Source organism: Thermobia domestica, chromosome 1 (assembly GCF_964235325.1).
Source record: "Thermobia domestica chromosome 1, izTheDome1.hap1.1, whole genome shotgun sequence".
Taxonomy (NCBI): domain Eukaryota; kingdom Metazoa; phylum Arthropoda; class Insecta; order Zygentoma; family Lepismatidae; genus Thermobia; species Thermobia domestica.
Window position 1 is genome coordinate 232,265,952 of NC_137454.1, and position 21,929 is coordinate 232,287,880.

Here is a 21,929-nt window from a genome sequence, read left to right on the forward strand (position 1 = left end):
TCACTTACTATTTAAATTGGAATTTAAGGTTTCTTTTCAGCTCCCCTGCTACATGTATATGAGATAGGAATTAGTACTGAAAGTAACATCCAAACAATTCTTGAATTTTGCAAGCTCCTTCACCGGGAATTGAACATGTGACAACTTACACATAAAACAGACCGTTAACCGCTTGGCTACAAATGAACTATATTATGACTATTATTATTATTATTATTATTATTATTATTATTATTATTATTATTATTATTATTATTATTATTATTATTATTATTATTATTATTATTATTATTTTCCTTCGTGGCTAAGCGGTTAGCGTTTACGCTTTTGGGGTGGGAGACCCGGGTTCGATTCCCGGCGGGAGCTCATGTGGTTTGGATTCCACATCTCATATAGCCTCGCTGTTGAATGGGACGTTAAACTCGAAATCAACTCAACTCAACTCGAAAAGACTAAAAAAAAAAAAAAAAGAAAGAAAACTTTTCTATTTTCACTTATATGATAACATTTTAAAGATTCATTTGTTTAATTACTTTTTATAATCTAGTTAGGTTCAACTACGAGTATATCGTCAGCAGAAAATAACTGATAGTTCTTCGTGTATAGTTTACGACATCATGAACTAAGGTTACCAGAAGTGTTATGAGCTATCTTTTCGTATTATCCAATGTTAACATAAAGATTAAGAGGTAATTGCAGTGGATACAGTGTCGTCATCTATGTTACTATGTATTATACAATTAAAAGCTTTAATATGCAAATTTTGATTCTATGCTAAAAATTTGAACTATGCTAATCAATGCTCCCCGTTTACTTAACTGTGATTCATTAGAAACTGCATCTTAGATGCTTATCACAAACGTAGTGGGAAATGTAAGCAGGGCAATGAACCAAGATATTTGGCATCCGTTATCAAATTCTCAACATTCAGATTATCAAATAAACAACTCTAATAAATACATCATGTGATTAACTTTTTTAAACCAAACTCTGGAAAATTCGAAAAGTTGGAAAGAATTGCATACATATTAATTCAGTTAATAACTATAACTGAGCGTCTAAATTCATAATACTAGCTGTTCACCCCAAGTCTTCGGCTTCTATGCAAATTGTCCTCATGTTAGCGTAGTGTAGCAGGTAGCACAGCTAGCGCCAACTATTAGCCTGGCCGTGAACTATTAGGAATGTGACTAACAGACTGAGGTGTCTAGCTTTTATAACAAGGATATCTTGCGAGAGATATACAAATATTCTTGAGTCTGAGTTCAATTTGAGTTTAACGTCCCTGTTAGCAGCGAGGCTATATGAGACGAGACCTACTGATTGACGTGGAATCCGAACCACATGAGCTGCCGCCGGGAATACATATATTCTGCATAAGTAAGAAATATCCAATTAATTTGTAGATAACATGTAATATTAGGTAAATTGAAGATGGCTAGGACATGTCCACACTTAGTTCTTCATATATTAAAAATAATATGCTTTTCTTTAATACCCACGATTAATAGGTTAGTGCAAATGATGTCTATCTTAACACTTCGATTACCAACAACAGCAATAACAAAAAGCTTAGTGAACATATGTGGGCAAGAAATTATTTTAATTGAAATTTGAACTATTTTTCTAATTTATAAACCACTGTTAAATAGATTGATTTGGAGGCTGGAAAAAACGAGTGTTATTTAAAACTGCTAAAAAGCCTATCTGCAGTCATGTACTTGTCTTCAAATAGCAAAGTTGCAATAACTCACCCGTAAGTCAAACGTATCCTAGAGGTTCATAGTGACTCGATGGTAAAGCGCTCACATGTGATGTATGGTGTTTCTGATTCGATCCTAGGTCTGGTAACCTTAAGGTGGATACGTCATATCTGTTGGTTCTCTCAGGTTTTCCCTACCAAGTCTTTCTGTATTGCTTGCTTTAATTTATCACCAACTTTTAACTGCTTCCTTTTGTCTATATTATGATGTACCGGCAGATATTAAGTGAAAGATTTCATTACGTTTTTACTTAATATTCTAGATCTCGTGTAACTAAGGCCAAAGGTATCCATCCCTCCAAAGAGATTGAGCGCAACCCCTCAAATTTACCATTCTTTCCTCCAAATTTACTGTTCTCCATCTTTAAATTTACCATTCTTTTCTCCATATTTACAATTCTTCCCTCAAAATTTACCATTCTCCACCCCCAAAGTTACCATTCTTCTCTCCAAATTTACCACTCTTCCTCAAAATTGATCATTCTCCATCCCCAAATTTGCCATCCTTCTCTCCAAATTTACATTTCTTCTTTCTCCCTTACATTTACTATTAATGAAAAATCATATCACCTCCCCAAATATTCTAATGGGTGCAACCTGTGTTGTAAAGCCCTCCTGTAGGCACCCTTGCCTAGAATGTGTATCCTAACCACTCTGCTTATAATACCAAAAAAAAAGCAAGCTATTACGGCTCTATGCAATTCCATTTATGTAAAATATATTAAAATTAATGTGTATATATAAAATACTAGGAAGTCAAGATTATACACGTGTATATGCATAAATAAATTATTTCCGGTAGAGATTCTCAATTACACTTACTATTTGCATGCTTTGTTAAAGCTGTTTTCTTTTCCTCTTCTTTAAATTAACTGATTCATTTATTTGCTTTTATATGAATACTTTGAAACTGATCCTTAAAGAACTGCATTTAATTAATATGAAAAGAAGAAAAAAATAAATAAGAAAGACAAAATGTAGAGAACTTTTTTCCTGTTTTGTTTTCGAGAAAGTGAGATCAGATAACATTTCTTCGAAAGCTAAAAGAAATAAAAATGAAGCGAGATTTAATATGATACTTCTCAAAGCTTTTAGTGTTTTCATATAATGTTAGTGGAAGCCAGAATACTGAAAACATCTTTCCTAGTATAAGCGTACTAATAGGAAAAAGCAACAAAATTGTCCTTTCATAAGAAAAAATAAGTTTTACGAAAAATATTTGATGAATGAACTTAGTTTTACTGCTCAAAATTTTGGAGATACAAATGTCATTTTTGTATCAAGGGGAGTAATAAATGAACCGATAATATTATTGGTACATAATTGGGTTCGAATCCTGTGATCATTCGTCTCATCTTTTATTTCAGTACTACCAGGAATCAACTTAGTCAAGAAATTAGATCACCATATTAAAATATTTTTTTAAAAAATCATTACAGAGTAACATGTAAAAATACAAATAAAATTAAAGAATTTTAAAAATGATATACAGAGTAGTCCCAAATAATAGGGCTTTCAGTTAGAGATAGCTAAACTTGCATTCTACTGTCACTACTTAAAAAAAATAATAAATACCTAACCTCTCCACGCTTCTCTAGTGGTTAGCACGTGTGCACATGGTCCCGGATTCGATTCCCGGCGGGAGAGCACAGAAATTTAAATTCACAATCACTCACTTTCATTCATTATGTCTTCTTCTTAAAAGGCATAACCGAGAAATGTTATACTGAGAAGATTCATATCATTTTTCTTCTAAGCGTTTTTTCCTAGTTAGCTGGGATCGGATTTTCGGATAACTGTCCTCCATCTGTTTCTATCTTATCTCATATTCGCTGTGATACCACACTACATCAAATCATTCTTAACACAATTTCCCCACTATCTTCTTCTTTGGCCGGTCTCAGGCTCATCTCCCACACTCACTTCTATAGCATCCTCTTGGTGAGCTACATATTCTAAAGGTCTTCTTCTTACATGCCCAAAACATCTCAGTCTAATTTCTTGCAGGTTTTCTACTACTGATCTCACTTTTACTGTTCCCGGATCATTCTTTTAACTTTCTTCTTTCGTATCACTCCACACATCTAACTCAGCACTGCAAAAGAAAAAAAGTTCCGTTACTTTCCGAAGTACTATAGGGTGACTGTTAGTTCGATGCATTCCTTCAAGGGGATATTCTACAGGTACTTTGGAGCATTTTCACCTATATGAACCGGGGGTCATAAGTCAATAGTTTCTGAGTAATTTCCACATATGTGGTTTCTTTGAAATTTGCTGGCTAACGAGAGATGCTGAGAAAATTTTACCCTGATCCACTTTCACATATCGTAAGGGGATGAAATTTTACATGTGTAATCCTGCATACCTATGTAGGTCATGTGGTAATGTACAGCTCGTAACTCTGCACCGTTGTATTATAAGTCCGAACGTGAAGTAAGGTGTAGTGGTATAAAATGTATTGCTGCATTTCAGAAAGCAGCGTGGCAACATTGCGGAAGTACTTGCTCTAAGGAAATGACTCCATGGTTAAAAAGGGGTGGAATGAAGATGGTGTGCAGTCAAGGGAAAAAGGCGAACTGTGACGGATTTCATACCTAGAGTCTTGCATCTGTCTGTCCAACATGCGAGCAGTGAACGGGCGCATTGTTTTCCAGGAGGCAGACACCTTTTCTCAGCATGCCATACTTTGGGATTTCACAGAATCCCGCAACTCACGCAGCAGTGATGCATAGTATATCGTGGTAATCGTGGTACCCTTTGTCTGGAAAGTAAGTAGGCCCTACTAATACCCCATGCTGATTCCAAATAAACATGTTCATTTTGCTCGCTTAGAGTTGAATACAGACTTCCTTTGGTGGTGGTACGTTAGCGCACTGTCATTGGTTTGGTTAGATTTTTATACATGGATTTGTAGAAGGGAATGGCTCAAGAAAGGGTTTGGACCTCCAACTTCGGGGTCACATCCATCTTTCAGGTTGCTCTAGGATTTGGGAAGGAACTGACCCTGGCCTTCTAGAAGATACAATGCGGGCATTTGCCTCTTGGGAGTGAAGAAAACTAGGGAAAATCTAAGCAAACCAATGACAGCGTGCCAATGTACCACCACCAAAGAAAATTTATGTTCAACTCCTAGCGACCAAAGTGATGCTCACGTTTATTTGGGATCAGCATGGGGTATTACTACTTGCTTTCCAGGCAAAGGGTACCACAATTACTAGGACATACTATGCCTCACTGCTGCGTGCGTTGCGAGACTCTGAAAAATTCTAGAGCATGACAAGCTGAGAAAAGGTGTCCGCCTTCTGGAAAACAACGCACCCGTTCACTGCCCGAATCTTGATCAGACAAATGCACGACAGTGGGTATGAAATCCGTCATAGTTCACGTTTTCTCTTGACCGGACATCATCTTCATTCCACCTCTTCCCAACCATGCAGTCATTGTCTAGGAGCAAGTACCTATGTGATGTTGCCACGCTACTTTCTGAGGTGCAGTAATGGATTTTGGACCACCACACTTTACTTCACGTTCGGACCTATAATACAACAACGGTGTAGAGTTACAAACTGTACATTACCACACGACCTATATAGGTATGCCGGATTACACATGTGAAATGTTTTCAGGTACCTCACATTAGCCAGCAAATTTCAAAGAAATCACAGATGTGGAAATTACTCAGAAACTATTGATTTATGACCGCTGGTTCATATAGATGAAAATGTTCCAAAGTACTTGTAGAATATCCCCTTGCAAGGAATGCCTTTTTAAGTGAGATCTGTTGTTTGATTTTGAAGACATTCCACCAGTTCTTCCATCATCAATCACTTACCTTAGTCATCTGTCTCCCTTAGCCTTAGTGGCCTAATCGTAGGACTTTAAACTGAAAGATTTTATTTATTATTTTTTTTTATTATTTTAAAGATTAATATCAGCCTTTTCGTTTGCAACCAGCTTTACCGTTAAGTAAAGCAGAACTTCCTAATACACAGGAGCTAACATTCACAAATTCGAACAAAATTTCAGATTTTCGCGATATTTTCATAACACATTTGGAATACTTTCGTTTTTCTAATAAAAGGTACAAAAAGTAAAAAAAAAAAAAAAAAAATCTGGTTTTAAGGAACATACTTAAAAGAGCTCGTATATACAATCACTTGATTTACGTCAGAATTGAAGAATTTATAAATCGATTGTATATGTGCGCTTCTCATACTTTTCTTTTTCGTGATGCATAAACAGATATTTTAAAAGAAATAATTTTCTAGAAAACAGAATTACTTTATTCTTCTTAGTACGATGTTTTATTTTGTTTATTTTCTTTAAAGAAAGCATGCTTTTTAAAAATATTTTTATTTCGCCAATAAAATGTTCGTGGTTCATCCTTAGAAAGACACGATATTTTCTGCGTTATTAATAAAAGCTATTTATAGTTTAGTTGAATCCTGAATAAACAAAATGTGCTATGCACTTACGAAATACACATTAAAAGGAGAAAATTTATTGCTAATGGAATATATTTCTTATTTTATATATGTAGACTCTATCTTAATTATCAAAATTGTTTTATATATATTTTTGTTTCTCTCTTTCTTTCTATGTAAGGCCAGGAGTATAATTTCAACAAACTAACAGAAGAAGAAGTGAATTCTCTTGGGCTTCCGTACGATTATGACTCCATTATGCACTACGCTCGGAACACATTTTCCAAGGTATGTATTGCGATATTTTAACTTGTTATTTACTATCTTCTAGACATTGTGATCGTTGCACTATGATTTTGTCTTAATATTTATTATTATTATTATTATATTCATATATATATATATATATATATATATATATATATATATATATATATATATATATATATATATATATATTATACTTTTTACTTTTTATTGGAATTACGACTCACGAAGATAAATGAAACTAAAGAGTCAGTGTATTCCTATATTGAGCTAAAAATTGTAGAAAACATTATATACAGGGTGGCCCATAATTATGTATATCATGTTTCAAAGACCACGGTAAAAAAAAAAAAACAGCAAAATAACCTTAACATAAAATTGAACATGATTCTCATACCTTTTCTTACAAAAATATTAATCTCTGTTCTCCATGGCATAGTCCACCAGTGCACGTTCTCAAAAGCAACTTGACAGATCCATATTGGTATCCTGTGGAACTCTTCTGCGATAGCTTCCTGTAGTTCAACCAAATTGTGTATGTGACATTTATACACTTTGTCCTTTAAAACATCCCATAGGAAAAAAAAAAGTCAGATGGGTTCAAATCGGGAGATCGAGCTGGCCACTCTAAGAGACCCACGTCGTCCAATCCAGCGGTTCGAGAATGTTTCGTTCAACCAGTCTCGCACTCTCTGGTATACACTAACGGTTCTAAGTCCAGGGACCGCTATCCCCTCTTTTAGGCTACACAGTGTTGTCATATCGAAACCTTTTGTCCAGAATTACAAATACTACAGACAGTCAAACATCATATGCATAATTTTGGACCACTCTGTATACGTAATATGGAACAGCACGAAAATTCTTCAACATTGGTTTCCAAATCAATTATTTAAAAATTAACATTTATTTCGTTCACTATTGTCTAGCTTGTCTCAAAATTATAGTTGTGTATCAAGATGTGTTTTGTTGAGTTGATTTTGAGTTTAACGTTCAGCAGCGAGGCTATATGAGATGGGACCTACTGATTAACGTGGAATTCGAACAATATGAGAAGATGTGTTCTGTGTCATTGTAGTTATAGTTTTATTTTTCTAATCCAATATTGTCGCTGTATATGAATCCAATTAAGATTATTTTAGAGAAGTTACTTCGTATTTATAAGTTAATGTAAGAAACAAGCCATTGAAAAGTTAGTGGAAGTTCGTACTTGTCCTACGTATCTATTACTCATAATTTACGTACATACTTCTTATTTTAAGGTGATCCTAATAGTACCAGATTCGATCACCTGGCGAATTACAGTTCCCGATCTTTGACCGCTATCGTTAATATATATTGATGCAAAGCTACAAATATCGCAATTCAAATATCCACTCAATTCTAACTTAATTATAATAGGAAACTTTTGAACCAACTAGGTTTAAAACTGATTTAATATTTTTTTTTAACTCACTAAGTGATTTAGATACGAATATGAAATTCAATTATATTAATTTGCACTAATGATAACAATTACAAAAGTAATGGATAATCACTTGTCGATTGACAATAGAGACACCACGACAAGGGCGCCCATCAGAGGGGACAAGGTGGGGCTCTCACCCCCCTAGATGAAATTGTACTTCAGAATATCGAAAACCCAACAGAATTTTTACATTAATTACAGCAAAATTTGAACTTATATTTGAAACGTCGCTTATACTTGCCCCCTCTTGGAAACCACAACATGGGCGCCCTTGCACCACGATACATCGACCTTGCTGCTGTTTCGCAAGTAGTTAGTTTCTGGGAATGTGCTAATACTTGTGGCGCCGTTACGGCAAGGTAAGAACTACATGATTCCATCCAAGTCCAACTCTAAGTGAGTTAGATGATCTAATAGTCAGGTTACCTTTTATATACATCCTTACTTTAAGATAATGAAAGTACACCAATTAAAAAAAAAAATGCTAAAGTGTAGAAACACATATATAGCATTTGGCTGGTAAAGCTGAAGCACAGAATATTTTTAAAGAAAGAAGAAAGCTGAGTAAGTCCATAATTAAAATATCTAAATGACTTTTTCTCTGTTGTCATTAAATATGAGAGAATAATCAAGTCGTAGTTTCCCAAGCAATATTCTTTCTTGGTAATTTAAAGCTCCAGTCACGAACCGAGCACCCAATAATCACAACCTACCAGGCAAAGTTTGCCTTTAGTCGTAGCAGCCGAATCGTGTGATAGTTCTTTTAAATTTATCGTATAAACACTGCAGTTTGTCTTTGTGCTACGGTTGCCTTTTCATTGTCAACGTTTGCAGTTAAAATGCATCTGGAACTAATAGGATACATTTAAGCAGAAAATTAGTTTTTAGAATATGCTACTAAACATGTTATACAACACGAAAACAACATGATCGACTACATCTACTAATATTAACTAGGCCAATCCTTTCGAAAATATTTTTTTCTGAACATATCTTTGTTTGTACTAAAAGATGTAGGTTAATAAATTTCTGTGTAACATCATCAGCAACACGGCTAAAAACAATGTAGGCCTAACTATGAACATCTTGTATACTACAATTTTATCTGTAAATAGATAAATAGCAGTCGATTTCATCAGTGCATTTGATGAAAAGAAAATTCACAAAAGCAGCTTTATGATAGTTCCATAGCTATCAGTGAAAAGGGGGAGATAAATAAACGCATGTGAAACATGAAAGGGAAATAACATCAGAATATGAAATCTGATTCAAAAACTAGAACAGAATAGTGAATTGTACAAGAAAGAAAGAAAAAAAGCATTAATAATGTAGTAGCACAATTTATCTCTGAACAAAACACGGCGTGTGAATGGTGCTTATTATCCAATCAACGCGGTGTGCTTTGAGACAATTGGATCAAAACGTTTACAAACCGCAAATAAGCCGAAATGCCTTTCTCGCCAGTTGGCGCTGCAAAATCTTTTTTTTTTCCTTTTTTTAATCTTCACAATGACGTCATTTGTCCCAAAAGCTTTTCTCTATTCATGGATTACCTTGGTTCAATATTCTGCAATATACCACTTCAAATGCTTTATTTTTATTTTTTTCCCGAAGTGAAGAACATAAAAGGAAATCAAGATTTCTAGGTTAATCCATACTTTACTGCATAACGAAAATTCACAAGTACAACTTTAAAAAATAAAAAGCAAAGAAAGAAAAAAAAACGAAATATTTATTATGCACGTCCGTTTCCATAAGTTCAAACGAAAGTAAAAGGTTAGTTTTACATTTCGTATTCAACTAGGTTTTATTTTTTTAACATTCATCTCTGGTATTTCTAAGGAAAAACAAATAGCTAAATGATATCGTAACAGTTTTAAAGTCCTAATCGGAGACAACTATTTATAACAGATACATATATTATAACTGTTTAACTACGAGTAACAATTGGGTTGATTCATTAATTCATGCCGTTTGGATTCGATGAGTACATTTTTTGTTTGAGGGTTGAATTAATCGGACAATTGACTACTGATGTTTTCGCCCCGCTTGGTTCACAATCTGTTCCCAACGTTCAGGAAGTTATTAGATGCATTGACGGAAAACTCTCGTTGGCTTGGGTGCGTAGATGTCATCAATAAGATTTTGCATCTCTTTGTCGTTTTCAAAGGATATGGCACCGAGTGAATTCGACAGGAACCGGAAAAAATGATAATCTGTAGGAGCTACATCTAGGAAATACGACAGATGAGGTAAATCCTCCCAGGTGCAAAAGCTGCTGAATGGGACGGCTGTCATGTGTGCCTCGTAGAGATGCCAAAACGTCGTTTTTATTTTTTTTTAATTGACTTTTTATGACTTGCTTGTTTAAGTTGCACTTTTGTTTCCTTGTAATGGATTCTACAATTCAGGAAATGCGTTTACAACATCGGGTACTTGTGAGTCCTATGTTTAATCTGAGCCTGCTGTCTTCATTGTTTTCTTTAAACTGGCATTGCAATTATTGTCAGCAAGTGTAAGTTATACAACCTCCAAATGCCAAGTGTCGTTTTGGTTGCCTAACCAACTTACCATTAGTATGAAAGTTACTTCGTATTTTACTGGTTGCTTAACTTCCATCTCGCAGTTAAGAAAAACGTACCATAAATGAACAAACAGATACAAAACCATTTTTGTCTTGATATAGATACTTCCTTACATCTCGTTTTTCGTTCGGAAAGCATTATAGCCCGAATTTCAGAGAGTTATGTTCATAAAATTAAAGCCATAAGCGGGTATTTTAGCCACGATGATAGTTTAACATTATTATCCACGTAATTTCTTCTTTCTTTATTGTTATATCATGTCAAAATAAGAATTAAAGGCTCTCCCTCTTGCACTTTAGCAGCCTCAGTAAATGTTATGTAGAGTTATAATCAAGTTTTAATTTATTAATAAATTTTAAATGATACTTTTCCCTACAAAATCCAATATATTTTCAGAACAGTTATTGGCAACATTTTTACGTTAATCTAATAGCTTTATATGCAATTCTTTAGGACTTGAAAACCCACTGTGTTCACTTTTCTTATCGAATGACCAATTTTCCTTCACACTTGGATTTTTGAGAATTTTGTCTTTAGAATCCAGTAATTAAATGTTTTTCTTTTTTTTTCGTGTAATAATGGGAAAACAAAAGTAGAGTGTATTGTTATCTCCACTGAAATATAAATACTGTAAAAGAAAAAGGCCAAAAATTTCCCTGATAAAAAATGAATATTATCCACGTTTAGCTTCCTATATTATCCACGTATATCATAGCTTCCTATATTATCCACGTTTTCTAGTGTTTCGAAGCGTGTCTTCTTCGGATCTTCAAATGGTCACCACACCCCCTACAGGCCCCATTCAAGCGAGATATTTAACATGTGAGGTGTACTCGGTGTGATCTTTCCAATTGTATATAACACATGCAGATCTTCGCGTATCATTTTACCTACTTCCCTTGTCAGTTTATGAACCTTTCACGTAAGGTGCTGCACAACAGTTGCCCGTCCACTTCCCATCCCTGTGCGCAATTCCCGAGTTCTTTGACGAGAATCACGGTGGATCAAACCGATCAAATGGTCCGACCACAGCGTGAGGCATCACGCAAGTCAAAGTCTGCACTTCGGAACCTGTCAAACCATTTCCGGGTGATCCTTGGAACAGTAGGGTTATTCTGTACACTGCACTAATTTGTCTGGATGCCTCTGCGATACTAGGAGCTTTGTTGAACTCATACAGAACATGTTGGAGATGACCCTTTTTTCAATTTGTCATTCCATATTTCAGACCTTGAAAAAAAATGGTTAGCCCTAGCAAAACTACAAATAGTACTACACTTCATTGATAACATAATTATAACTTGGTATATTCCACAGCACTATCATCCGGCAATATAGCCTATATATTTCCTGAGAATGAACGCCCGAATTGATGAATCAACCCAATAGTTCCATTTTCCTCTCCGTTTCAGTTGTAGTGTAATGAATGGCAGATACACTTAGACGGAAATCGATGTTACCAAGTTTATAAAAACAAGGCTTGCCTCGTCATTGACCACAATTAATATTTTATTACAAGTAGTATGTGCGTCAGTGTTAGGAGGAAACAAAAGACAATATATACAATATGTTACTTAACAAATCATTTTTTACGTACAGATCCTCATCAATTTAATGGAAATACCTGATAGGGGCCGCAGCACCAGGTTATTGGTGGTGCTGTATTATAGTAAGCTCCCTACAACATAGCAGTAGAGAAGCAGTACAATGCAAGTGTGCAGTGAATTGTGTAGACGACGAAAGTGTAAAATTGGATACCTCTCTTATTTCCGAAGGGGGCAAATTGTTGGCGCTCGGTTATGTGGTGCGAGCGTGATGAAAGTGGCAAGTGTATTAGCTTTGTCACGAGGAACAGTGTCCAAAGTGACGGTCTTAAAAACTCATGTAAAAACCACATCTGCTAAGAGGAACAACGGTCAGAAAAAAAAAACCTCAGCGACAGATCCCGCCTAACATAAAGCAGATTGTTATTCAGGACTCTTGTGCGACTACGGTGCCAGTGACGCAGGAACTCTAGCAGCACCTCCTATAGTCTATGCTGACGATCAGAGTCCGTCCATGTGTATCCTATGATTCAGATATTGTTTCCGAGTAATGACGCCACATTCCAGGATCTGTGCAGCGTGGTATGAAGTATAACTTGAACTTCTCTCCTGGCCGACTCAATCTCCGGACCTGAACATAACGCAGCATTTGTGATCCATCTTAAAGACACGAATTCGGAGCAATATTCGCCTCTTGCTACTATTAACAACCTCTATGACTCAATTCCGGATTTATGGGAGCTTATTTCGGGGGGAGGTGGTTCAATGCTTTATTAATCTGGTAAGTTCCACCTTTTCAGGCATCTCCATTAAATTGACCAGTATCTGTATAAGATTAGTCTTTTATGATATCCTTACGAAAGTGCTTGTGTCTTTTAATGTAAAATGTGTTGTTCTAATGTTTTAAAAGTTTCTTTTTGTGTGATATTGCCCGAATACATACACATATTTAATTAAGTTATAGCTGTGATGTGTGGTGCCTATTTATACCACCACCACACTCAGGGTGTCATTTATTGGAACCTTTCTCCCACTGTTTTCCAAATTATCTGTGGATCATTTCCGTTCACAATGCTATATAACCTGAAAAGCTCTGTAGATTTTACGAAAAGTCATACCCGAGTCTAAATTTAACTATAGCTCCGAATTTGGGTAATCCTTATGTTCGAAGAACTATTAGGTTGATGCGACTCGTTTACGTCTGGTGAGAAACTCACTTAGTAACAAAGGGGGCCGCGGTGGCTCAATGGTAGAGCGTTCACCTCTGGTGCTTGGGGTCCCTGGTTTGATCCCAGGTCGCATCAAGTGAACCTTGTAGTGGACAAACACCGTGTGCGCGGGTTTTCTCGGGGTTCTCCCGTTTCCTTCCACTCTCTCCATTCCATCATTTCATACCGTGGGATGTAAAACTCAAAAATTTCATTTTTCATTTTTCCCCTTAGTAACACAGGGTTGGAGTAATAGTCCAGGCTCCAGCCATAAGACCCGTAGGAACGGCATGTCTGACGGCTATTCTCTTCTAATTTGAAGTTTATGCTTAAAAACTAATCAAAAATTCTTGGGTAGACATTTTGAAAACCGGCGATTTGATTGCAGTGCTGCCATCTCTTATCTTGCATTTTTCCTCCTTGTTGGATATTACAGAATGAAATTTTCTTGCTATGTTCATGAATACTCTTTTCTAATCTGAAATTCGCGGTTCAAAACCAATAAAGTAACCATGGGTAAACATTTTGAGAAAGCAATTAGTTTGTTTGCAGTGTTACCATCTCATATCACGTTTTTTTATTCATCAGATGCTGCCTGGAAAATGTTCCTTGTTTTGTACTTTACTGTACTCTTCTGATCTAAAGCTTATGCTTCAAAATTAATGAAGGAACGTGAGTAAACATTTGCGGAACAGATGGTTTGTTTGCAGGGTTGCCATCTCTCATCTCGCATTTTCTTCTTGTCGGATGCTGTACCAAAATTTTTCATCATTTTGTGCATTGCTATCGTTAAGTAGCTTAATTTCTTTCTGAAACTATTATTCTGTTGAGAAACGCCTTTCTAACATGTCCTTACTAGGTTGAGCGGTTGAAAAGTATATTCTGTACTAGGATAAAATTATTACAAAGATGAAAATAACTATTTATGCTCATTTAAATCTTTCGTTGATTGTGTGTGTCTACAATACAATTTGAATTCTACAGTAGGAAAATTTGACACTTTGTCATAATGGCTGTGCATTTGGGACATGATTGGTGAATGGAAGCATCGTTTGCTGTTGGTTTGTCACATTTCGTTTCGGTGGCACAGTATTACAAAATGATCCTCGTGCATACGGGCCAACATCATGTTCGGTTGAATTTTTCAGGAGCATTATGGAAGCAGATTCTCAGAAAAGTATTCATGCGATTGCAGACGAATTAGGCATTCATACTTATCGGTGTCTTTGGTAGCTCCGTGCAATCGGTAAGATGAAAAGATTGGGCTCGGGGTATCACTTAAATAACCAGAACAATGGTTAGTTCGTGATCAATTTCCAGGACGGTTTCCTAAACACTTCTCCACCCACAGAAGGTATTGTTGCTGATATAGTAGTCGATGGAGGGAGTGATTCATCAAGTCTTTTTCAGGCGAGGTGAAACCATCTATGCATATTGTTACAGTGCTGAACTCCACCACAGACTTGTCTGCAAGTATCCAGCAATGGTCAAACAAGAAAGTGTTCTCATATTGACAACGCTGCCCCACATGTCTCGCAAAGGACGATGCAATCTCTCCATGAGTTACACTATGAAACTTTCACTCACTCTCCGTATTTTCCTTAACATCTCTCCCACTGACTGACTACGACCTCTTCTGGCATTTTGATCTAATTCTCGAAAGAGAAGATGATTGGGCAGTACAACGTATGGTTGAGGACTACTTTACATCGCAGACTCCAGTTTTCTTTCACTACGGAATCTAATCGTTGGCTCAGCGATTGCAAGAGTATGTGGTTCGAGATGGTAACATGTCTGATTAATCATTTTCTAAATCTTTATAAATCTTAGAATAGAAAAGAAACTTTTAAAACATTCTGCATGTTAGGTTTATTCATTATTCACATAATATGCATCTCAAGACGTTCCAGCCAATACGTTACTTTTCAAGTGACCTTTTTAGGGCACTTACCTCGACACCATCTTGCCACGAGAAACGAATTCGAAGAAAAGGCCAGAGATTGGACAACGAATACGGTTGAGTGAAGGCGACATTTCCCAAACCAATCTTCTGTACAAATGCTCAAGTAAGTAGCTATAACACATTCAATAGTATTTTCTTTTCTTACATATTAATATATTTATCCCATTGAGAGTATACTGTGTAAGGAAATTCTATATTATGAATATAGTGGTATTAAGGCGACTTTTCATCTTTTGATGATTCAAGTATGATATTAGCATTTAATCTTTTCAGTCTTAGTCCCTAATAATTTTCAAGAAGAAAAAAGAACTTGCCTTACTTTAAATGATAGATTTTAATCGTTACTTTTAAAAAAATATTTATTTATTTATTTGCATAAACTCCCTACAAGCCTACAAAATGTGTAAACACGATGTATAAGGGCCAGTTAAATAAAACTCGGTAGAAGCTCGTAAAGAAACAACCACACACATTTGTCACCTACTGACAACATACTCTTACCATCGGGACACCGGAAGATATGTTAAATTCTTGTGGCTTTCTGTGAATGAACCCAATATTTTATCCGCCCTGTACTATTGGATCCGACACTCGTAACTTCATTGTAAATTTCAAATATATGGAAATCACATAGAGACAAATCGGGACTATATGTTGAGTGTGATAGTGCCTTAGAGTGGAACTTAAGAAGCACAGCTTGCGTAATACGGTACTGTGCAAACCGTTATTATAAACTTGTAAACTTGTAAACTTGCTGCAACTGCTGCAACAATGCAAGAATGTAGTTGGTCGGATGCGCCTTGTTCCAAGAACTCCGTAATAGGTCAGTGGTATCGTTTAGCAGTGTCAATTTACCAGCTTCTACCAAGTTTCGTTTGCCTGCCCCTTATAATATAAGGAAATAAATATGGATATGCGTATGTGTAATATATATTTCAAAAATATATATTTTTTAAAATATATTGATTCTTATCATTATTCAAAGCTTTGTTATTACTCTTCTTGTTTATTATCTTTTATTTTTTAATGACAAGGTTTAGATAATCGAAAAACCTGGACTGAATAACTGAAGATCGTCCGCTGCAAATTTTCTGTTGTTTATACGAATTGGAAAATTTACTGGGTAGTGTCATTATCACACAAACCCCGAATGTCTTGATTTCCTACTTTTGTTTTCGTCCTTCATTTGATTTTCCCCTGAAAAGTCAGACATAATACATGTATATCGTACGAGTTCATCCGAACTTATTCGATGGGAACATACTTGGAATGACGATAGACCTTAACCTTCTGTGAAAGAGTGTGAAATATTATATTGTGCAGACTCTTGGTTCTCGAGTATGGACAGTGTAATTTTGGATCACATTTTCGAAAATAAATAATAAAATGTACGCTGAACACCAATCGGGATCAAATTTGGCATGTTTCTTACCTGGAGGAATTTGCTGCGAATCATAGATCACCTTCTTTCCGGTCTATAAGTTGCTCATAAAAAGAAAATCCAAAATTCGAACACATAGTAGTCTAGAGCAGCTATTCAACCTTTTTTTCTCGCATACCCCTAGACACAGTTCGGCATCCAATTGTGTTCCCCTGAAGCTGTTCAGAAGAAATTAAATCGAAATGAACTTATTAAACTTAATACACATGTTCTGTTGATTAAAAAGTGGGAAAAATTGAGATCCAACAAAAGAACAGTCAGTGTGCCAATCAAAAGACTGTTTACAAAGGGACAAAGTGCACATCCAAAAAAATTAACTTGGGAAATTTCAAAACATATGGGAGACAACCAGCTCCTGAGGGGGATTTTCCTCTCATTTTCCCTGATAATTCGCACACTGAGGACAATGTTAAAAAATCAAAAACTAAAAGTGACTTTAGAACTCACCTGTTAGTGAGATGACTGAGCTTGTTTCCTTGACGCCAATTCCTCGATTCCTGGTCGAATCTTCGACAGTACGAGAATCAGAACTGATTCTGGATTCAAGCTATTTCTGTGCTTCGTTTCTATTGATGTTAATGCAGAGAAAAACTGTTCACACAAATATGTTGATGGAAATGGAAGAAGTTGCGAAATAGCACTGGTCATTCAATAAGTTCTCCAACTATGATCACTCAATAAATATTGGAAATATGCTGATTTTAGGATTAGGTACCCACGGTTGAATAGCACTGGCACAGAATGAATAGGGAACTGTAGATAGATTTAGAATCCTCTTCACACCACACTCATGCATCACGTATGGTATCAGCATGGTCACTATCTGTATCTTGCCTGATAATATTATACAGCGATGAATAACTTCTACTAATTTCCATATCCTCCCCTTCATTGTCTCTCTCTCTCTCTCTCTCTCTATATATATATATATATATATATATATATATATATATATATATATAGAGAGAGAGAGAGAGAGAGAGAGAGAGAGAGAGAGAGGTGCGGCAGAAATATATAGGGGTGCGGCAGAAATAGTTAGACTTTTTTTTTTTTTTTTTTGCAAATGAAATATTTTAATGACCTTTTATGAACAAAAGTTTTACATGTCCAGAATGTACATACAAAAGCATTACATATGGTAACTACGACTTGAAAATTATGTCAGTGAGGTGTGCACCATGGTTATTCAAACAGTACTCTGCACTCGCCTCACAGCACTCACAGCTCGTTGAACCATGTCCAGCGGGGTTTGGTGGATTGCATGTTGAATGGATTCACGCAAATCCTGTAATGTTGCAGGTTTTGTTGCATACACTTGTTGCTTCAAGTAACCCCATAAGAAGAAATCACATGTCGATAAGTTGGGCGAGCGTGCAGGCCAAGGAACATTGCCGCGACAAGAGACAACCCGCCCAGGAAACATCCTCCCAAGAATGTTGATCGATGCAATTGCTGTGTGTGACGTGGCCTCGTCTTGTTCGAACCATATCTGTCTAAAGCGACGCCGTCGCAGTTCTGGGAGTAAAAAGTTTTCGAGCATGTCCACATATCGAACGCACGTGACAGTTACAGTGTTACCATCCTGGTCGTTGAAAAAGTATGGTCCAATAATCCCATCAAAATAAACACCACACCATACTGTTACTTTAGGGCTATGAAGGGGCACTTCATGCAACAACCTTGGATTTTTGGGTTCCCAGTAACGGAAATTCTGCTTATTTACACACCCATCAATGTGAAAATGAGCCTCGTCGGACATGATTAACCTCTGTAGAAAGTTTGGGTTCTCATTAATCATTTGCAACAGCGTACTGCAGGATTGTACTCGAGCATTAAAATCCTCAGGGATTTTAACTTGTAAATCATCTGAATTTTGTATGGGTGGAAGTGTAGATCCTGGTGTAATATTCGCCGCACACTCCTATCTGACATGCCAAGTGACACAGCATGCCGACGAGCTGAATCATTACGAATATCAGCTGGTCAATATCTACTGCTAGAACTCTGAAAACAATGAATCACACACTTCTTGAGTTTACAAGTAGATAATAAACGTCCTAACAAGAATGCACGGGTTAGCAGAAAAGAGCAAACTTTTGTAATAGATCATACGACTAAACTCGAGTTAATATTATATTATGCATAGCAGGCTTCCAAGTATAGACTCGGGTTAATAAGCAAAGTGAATAAAACATCAACGGAACTCATCCGATCGTGATCAAACTTGAACCGGTGGTAGACTTTGACCTGCTATACAACACAGGGGCGGATCCAGGACCGACTTCTGGGGGGCGGTGGGCTGTCATACTGCTACTTTTAAGGGCTCCAAACTTTGGGATGGGTTTTATTTATATATATAAAATAAGAAAGTTTCCTCTTCTGGATCCACCCTGATACAACATGTGAAATATTATGATGTGCAGGTTGCGGATTACTAAGTTGTGGACAATCAAAATTGTAAATCAATTCATTGGGCGTAACAAAATGCAGTAAATATTTTTAAATACTGAAGCAATTAAAAGGCGTCTTGGACAGAAAAAAAATAAAAATCAAATATAGCACGATTTTTATGACTGTGTATTTCACTTGTACAGCACATTTAGTCTATTTCAAATTATTGTGACTCTTGTAGAAACTCAATGAAACTTAGATGTAAATTATAAATTAATATTTCAGGATGTGGTCGAACGTATCAGGAGAATTCAGCAACATTTGCTTCACCGAGCTATCCGAATTCCAATCCACCAAACGAAGGAGAGCGCTGCGAGTGGCGAATAACAGCGACGCACGGTGAGAGGATTGTGCTCAACATAACCGAAATGGACATCTACAAATCGGATAACTGCAAAAGTGATTATTTGGAGATCAGGGATGGCTATTGGTACAAATCGCCGTTACTTGGTAAGAATAACTCACCGAGATAACTACAAAGTACAGAACTTGAAACAGTGGCGGATCTAGAAACTAAAAACTGGGAGAGGCAGAACACAGACTATGATGGATGTATTATGAATTTACAATAAACTTTTAAAACTATACAAATAATAGCTTCAATTATTTTTGTCAATCAAAAAACTGTGCTGAGGGCTAGGCCTCCGGTCCCGATCTAGATCCGCCCACTGGCTTAAATAATTCAGGTACTTTTCATTTAACATGCTATACTGCTCCTCTAAACTAGATTCAATTCCAAAACATTCGTTTTAACTTATAACTTTTGTGTGTCATTTAAACTTACTTTCAATATGGCGTGGCAAGTTCGTATGCGAATACATGTGAAATTTACTCAAATTAGCAACATACCTTTTAGGTACTTGGGGTGGTGATGATGGAATTGGCAGTTAAGCGTTCCCTTCAGCAACAAGGCTATATGACACGTGGATTTTCAGCTTAACGTACAGTCCGCAGCAAAAAACCTGCAACATGAGCATTTAAGTTTATTGTGAAACTACGCCTAACAGCGCAAGGAATCAACATAACGTCTAAGTAGCACGAATCACGCCAGAAGAAACATCGGCGTCCTCCCCCTTATTTTAGAGCATAAGACTTCGTCGTTTCACAATAAACTTACATGCTCATGTTGCAGGTTTTTTGCTGCGGACTGTACAATCCTAACCACATGAGCTTCCGCCAGGAAACAAATTCGGGTGACTTGCACCGATCAGGTGGTATGGAGTTAGTTTGGTTCAAACTCTGAACCAGCAGCATCATTTCAGATTTTACGAGGGCGAAACACACTTTACCGATATACGATACGAGTTTTACCTCTTTTATTAGTGTATTAGGATGTATTTGATTAACAAATATGTAGTTCTGAAACTTAGGAAGGAGTCAATTGCTCGCATTTCCTTTCCCAAATGATAGCTCTGATTCATTGCTCACAGCAAGTGTTAAAACAATATTCTGTTATCAGAATAAATTCTAACTTTATTTTATAATTGAATACAGACTGCTTTGGTTTACCAAAACTTCTTTATATATGTTTACCCTGTCTGTCCGTGAGACAAAAATCTGAGAACTATCACCATAATTTTGGTCAAGATGTAACGAGTCAAATAGTTAGTAATCAAGTTCGTTTTGATGGTGAGTTTTCTTTGGGCGAAATTATCCGAAAATGCCTTATAATTTTGTTCATATTTCACAATAAAATGTTTCATTAGTGAGAAAGTGTAGTGCGGTGGCTCGTACCTTTCATTCATATCTTTACTCATAACTAAGTTGACCTATGGGCTTTTAATATACCCGGACATGTTTAAGGATATATTTCGTAAAACTTAATAGATTTTTCTCACGATCCACTTCTAATTTCAAGAACATAATTCTGTGTACCTTTCTTTTCTTTCCTTTTGCTTTCGAGTGACGATAGGAGAGAAGAAAGTATGGTAATCGTGAAAGAATCAAATTCGAAATATCTACGAATACACACATTTCATGGCCCCTATATACCGAAAAAGTGATTTTTCGATATCCGTGTGTTCGTATGTTCGTTCCGATCTAAACGTGTTTTACTCGCCTAGAGGCCGTATCGTTCAACGTATCCGCACCAAATTTTAAACTTAAGGTTTTTATAAGATTCTCTAGGGTCGTTTTTCGAATTTTCTTCCTAACTCCAAAACTGAGGATAGTTTACTGAAGGGGAAATTGGAAAATTTAATTTTTCTAGAAAACGGCTCTAGGAATTTTGATAAAATTTCATATATCAATATTTCATTAGCAACTCTATACTGTGCTATAAGTAATTTCCCTGGGGAAAAAATCAAGAAGGGTAGTTTACTCTTAGCAGTGAGTTCATTTAGAACGATATTCTCAAAGGTAAATTTAAGCGATTTTGTTCATATTTCATAAATAAATATTTTGCTAGTAACCTTACAATATGACATATAACACTTGCCTAGAAAATATTCACAAAGGGTAGTTTACTCTTGGAGTAAGTTTTTCCGGGTGATTTTCTCAAAAACAACAGAGACGATTTTATTCATATTTGATAAAAAGAAATATTTCATTAATAACTTAACAATATGGCATAAATAATTTATCCTTAAAAAACGCACAAGGGGTACTATAGTCTTGGGACTGTTTTTTTTTTCGGGCGATTTTCTCAAAAGCAACTGAGGCAATTTTGTTCATATTTCATAAATAAGTGTTTCATTAATAACCGCATAACTCATTTCTCCTGAAAAACTCCACAAGGCTACTTTACTTTTAGAGGTAAGCTTTTATCGGATTATTTTCTAAAGGCAATTAAGAAATTTTATTCATATTTCGTAAAT

At 36.0% G+C, this 21,929-nt stretch overlaps 1 protein-coding gene across 1 annotated transcript in view; it reads left to right on the plus strand.

The window, feature by feature from the left end:
- The window catches only part of tok (tolloid-like protein 1 tolkin), a 288,653-nt gene that overhangs the window by 228,987 nt on the left and 37,737 nt on the right, over positions 1-21,929 (plus strand). The window contains exons 5-7 of the mRNA XM_081771019.1: positions 6,368-6,474; positions 15,201-15,324; positions 19,339-19,563. Of these exons, the coding sequence (XP_081627145.1) occupies positions 6,368-6,474; positions 15,201-15,324; positions 19,339-19,563 (456 nt within the window). The remainder of the gene's footprint in view (positions 1-6,367; positions 6,475-15,200; positions 15,325-19,338; positions 19,564-21,929) is intronic.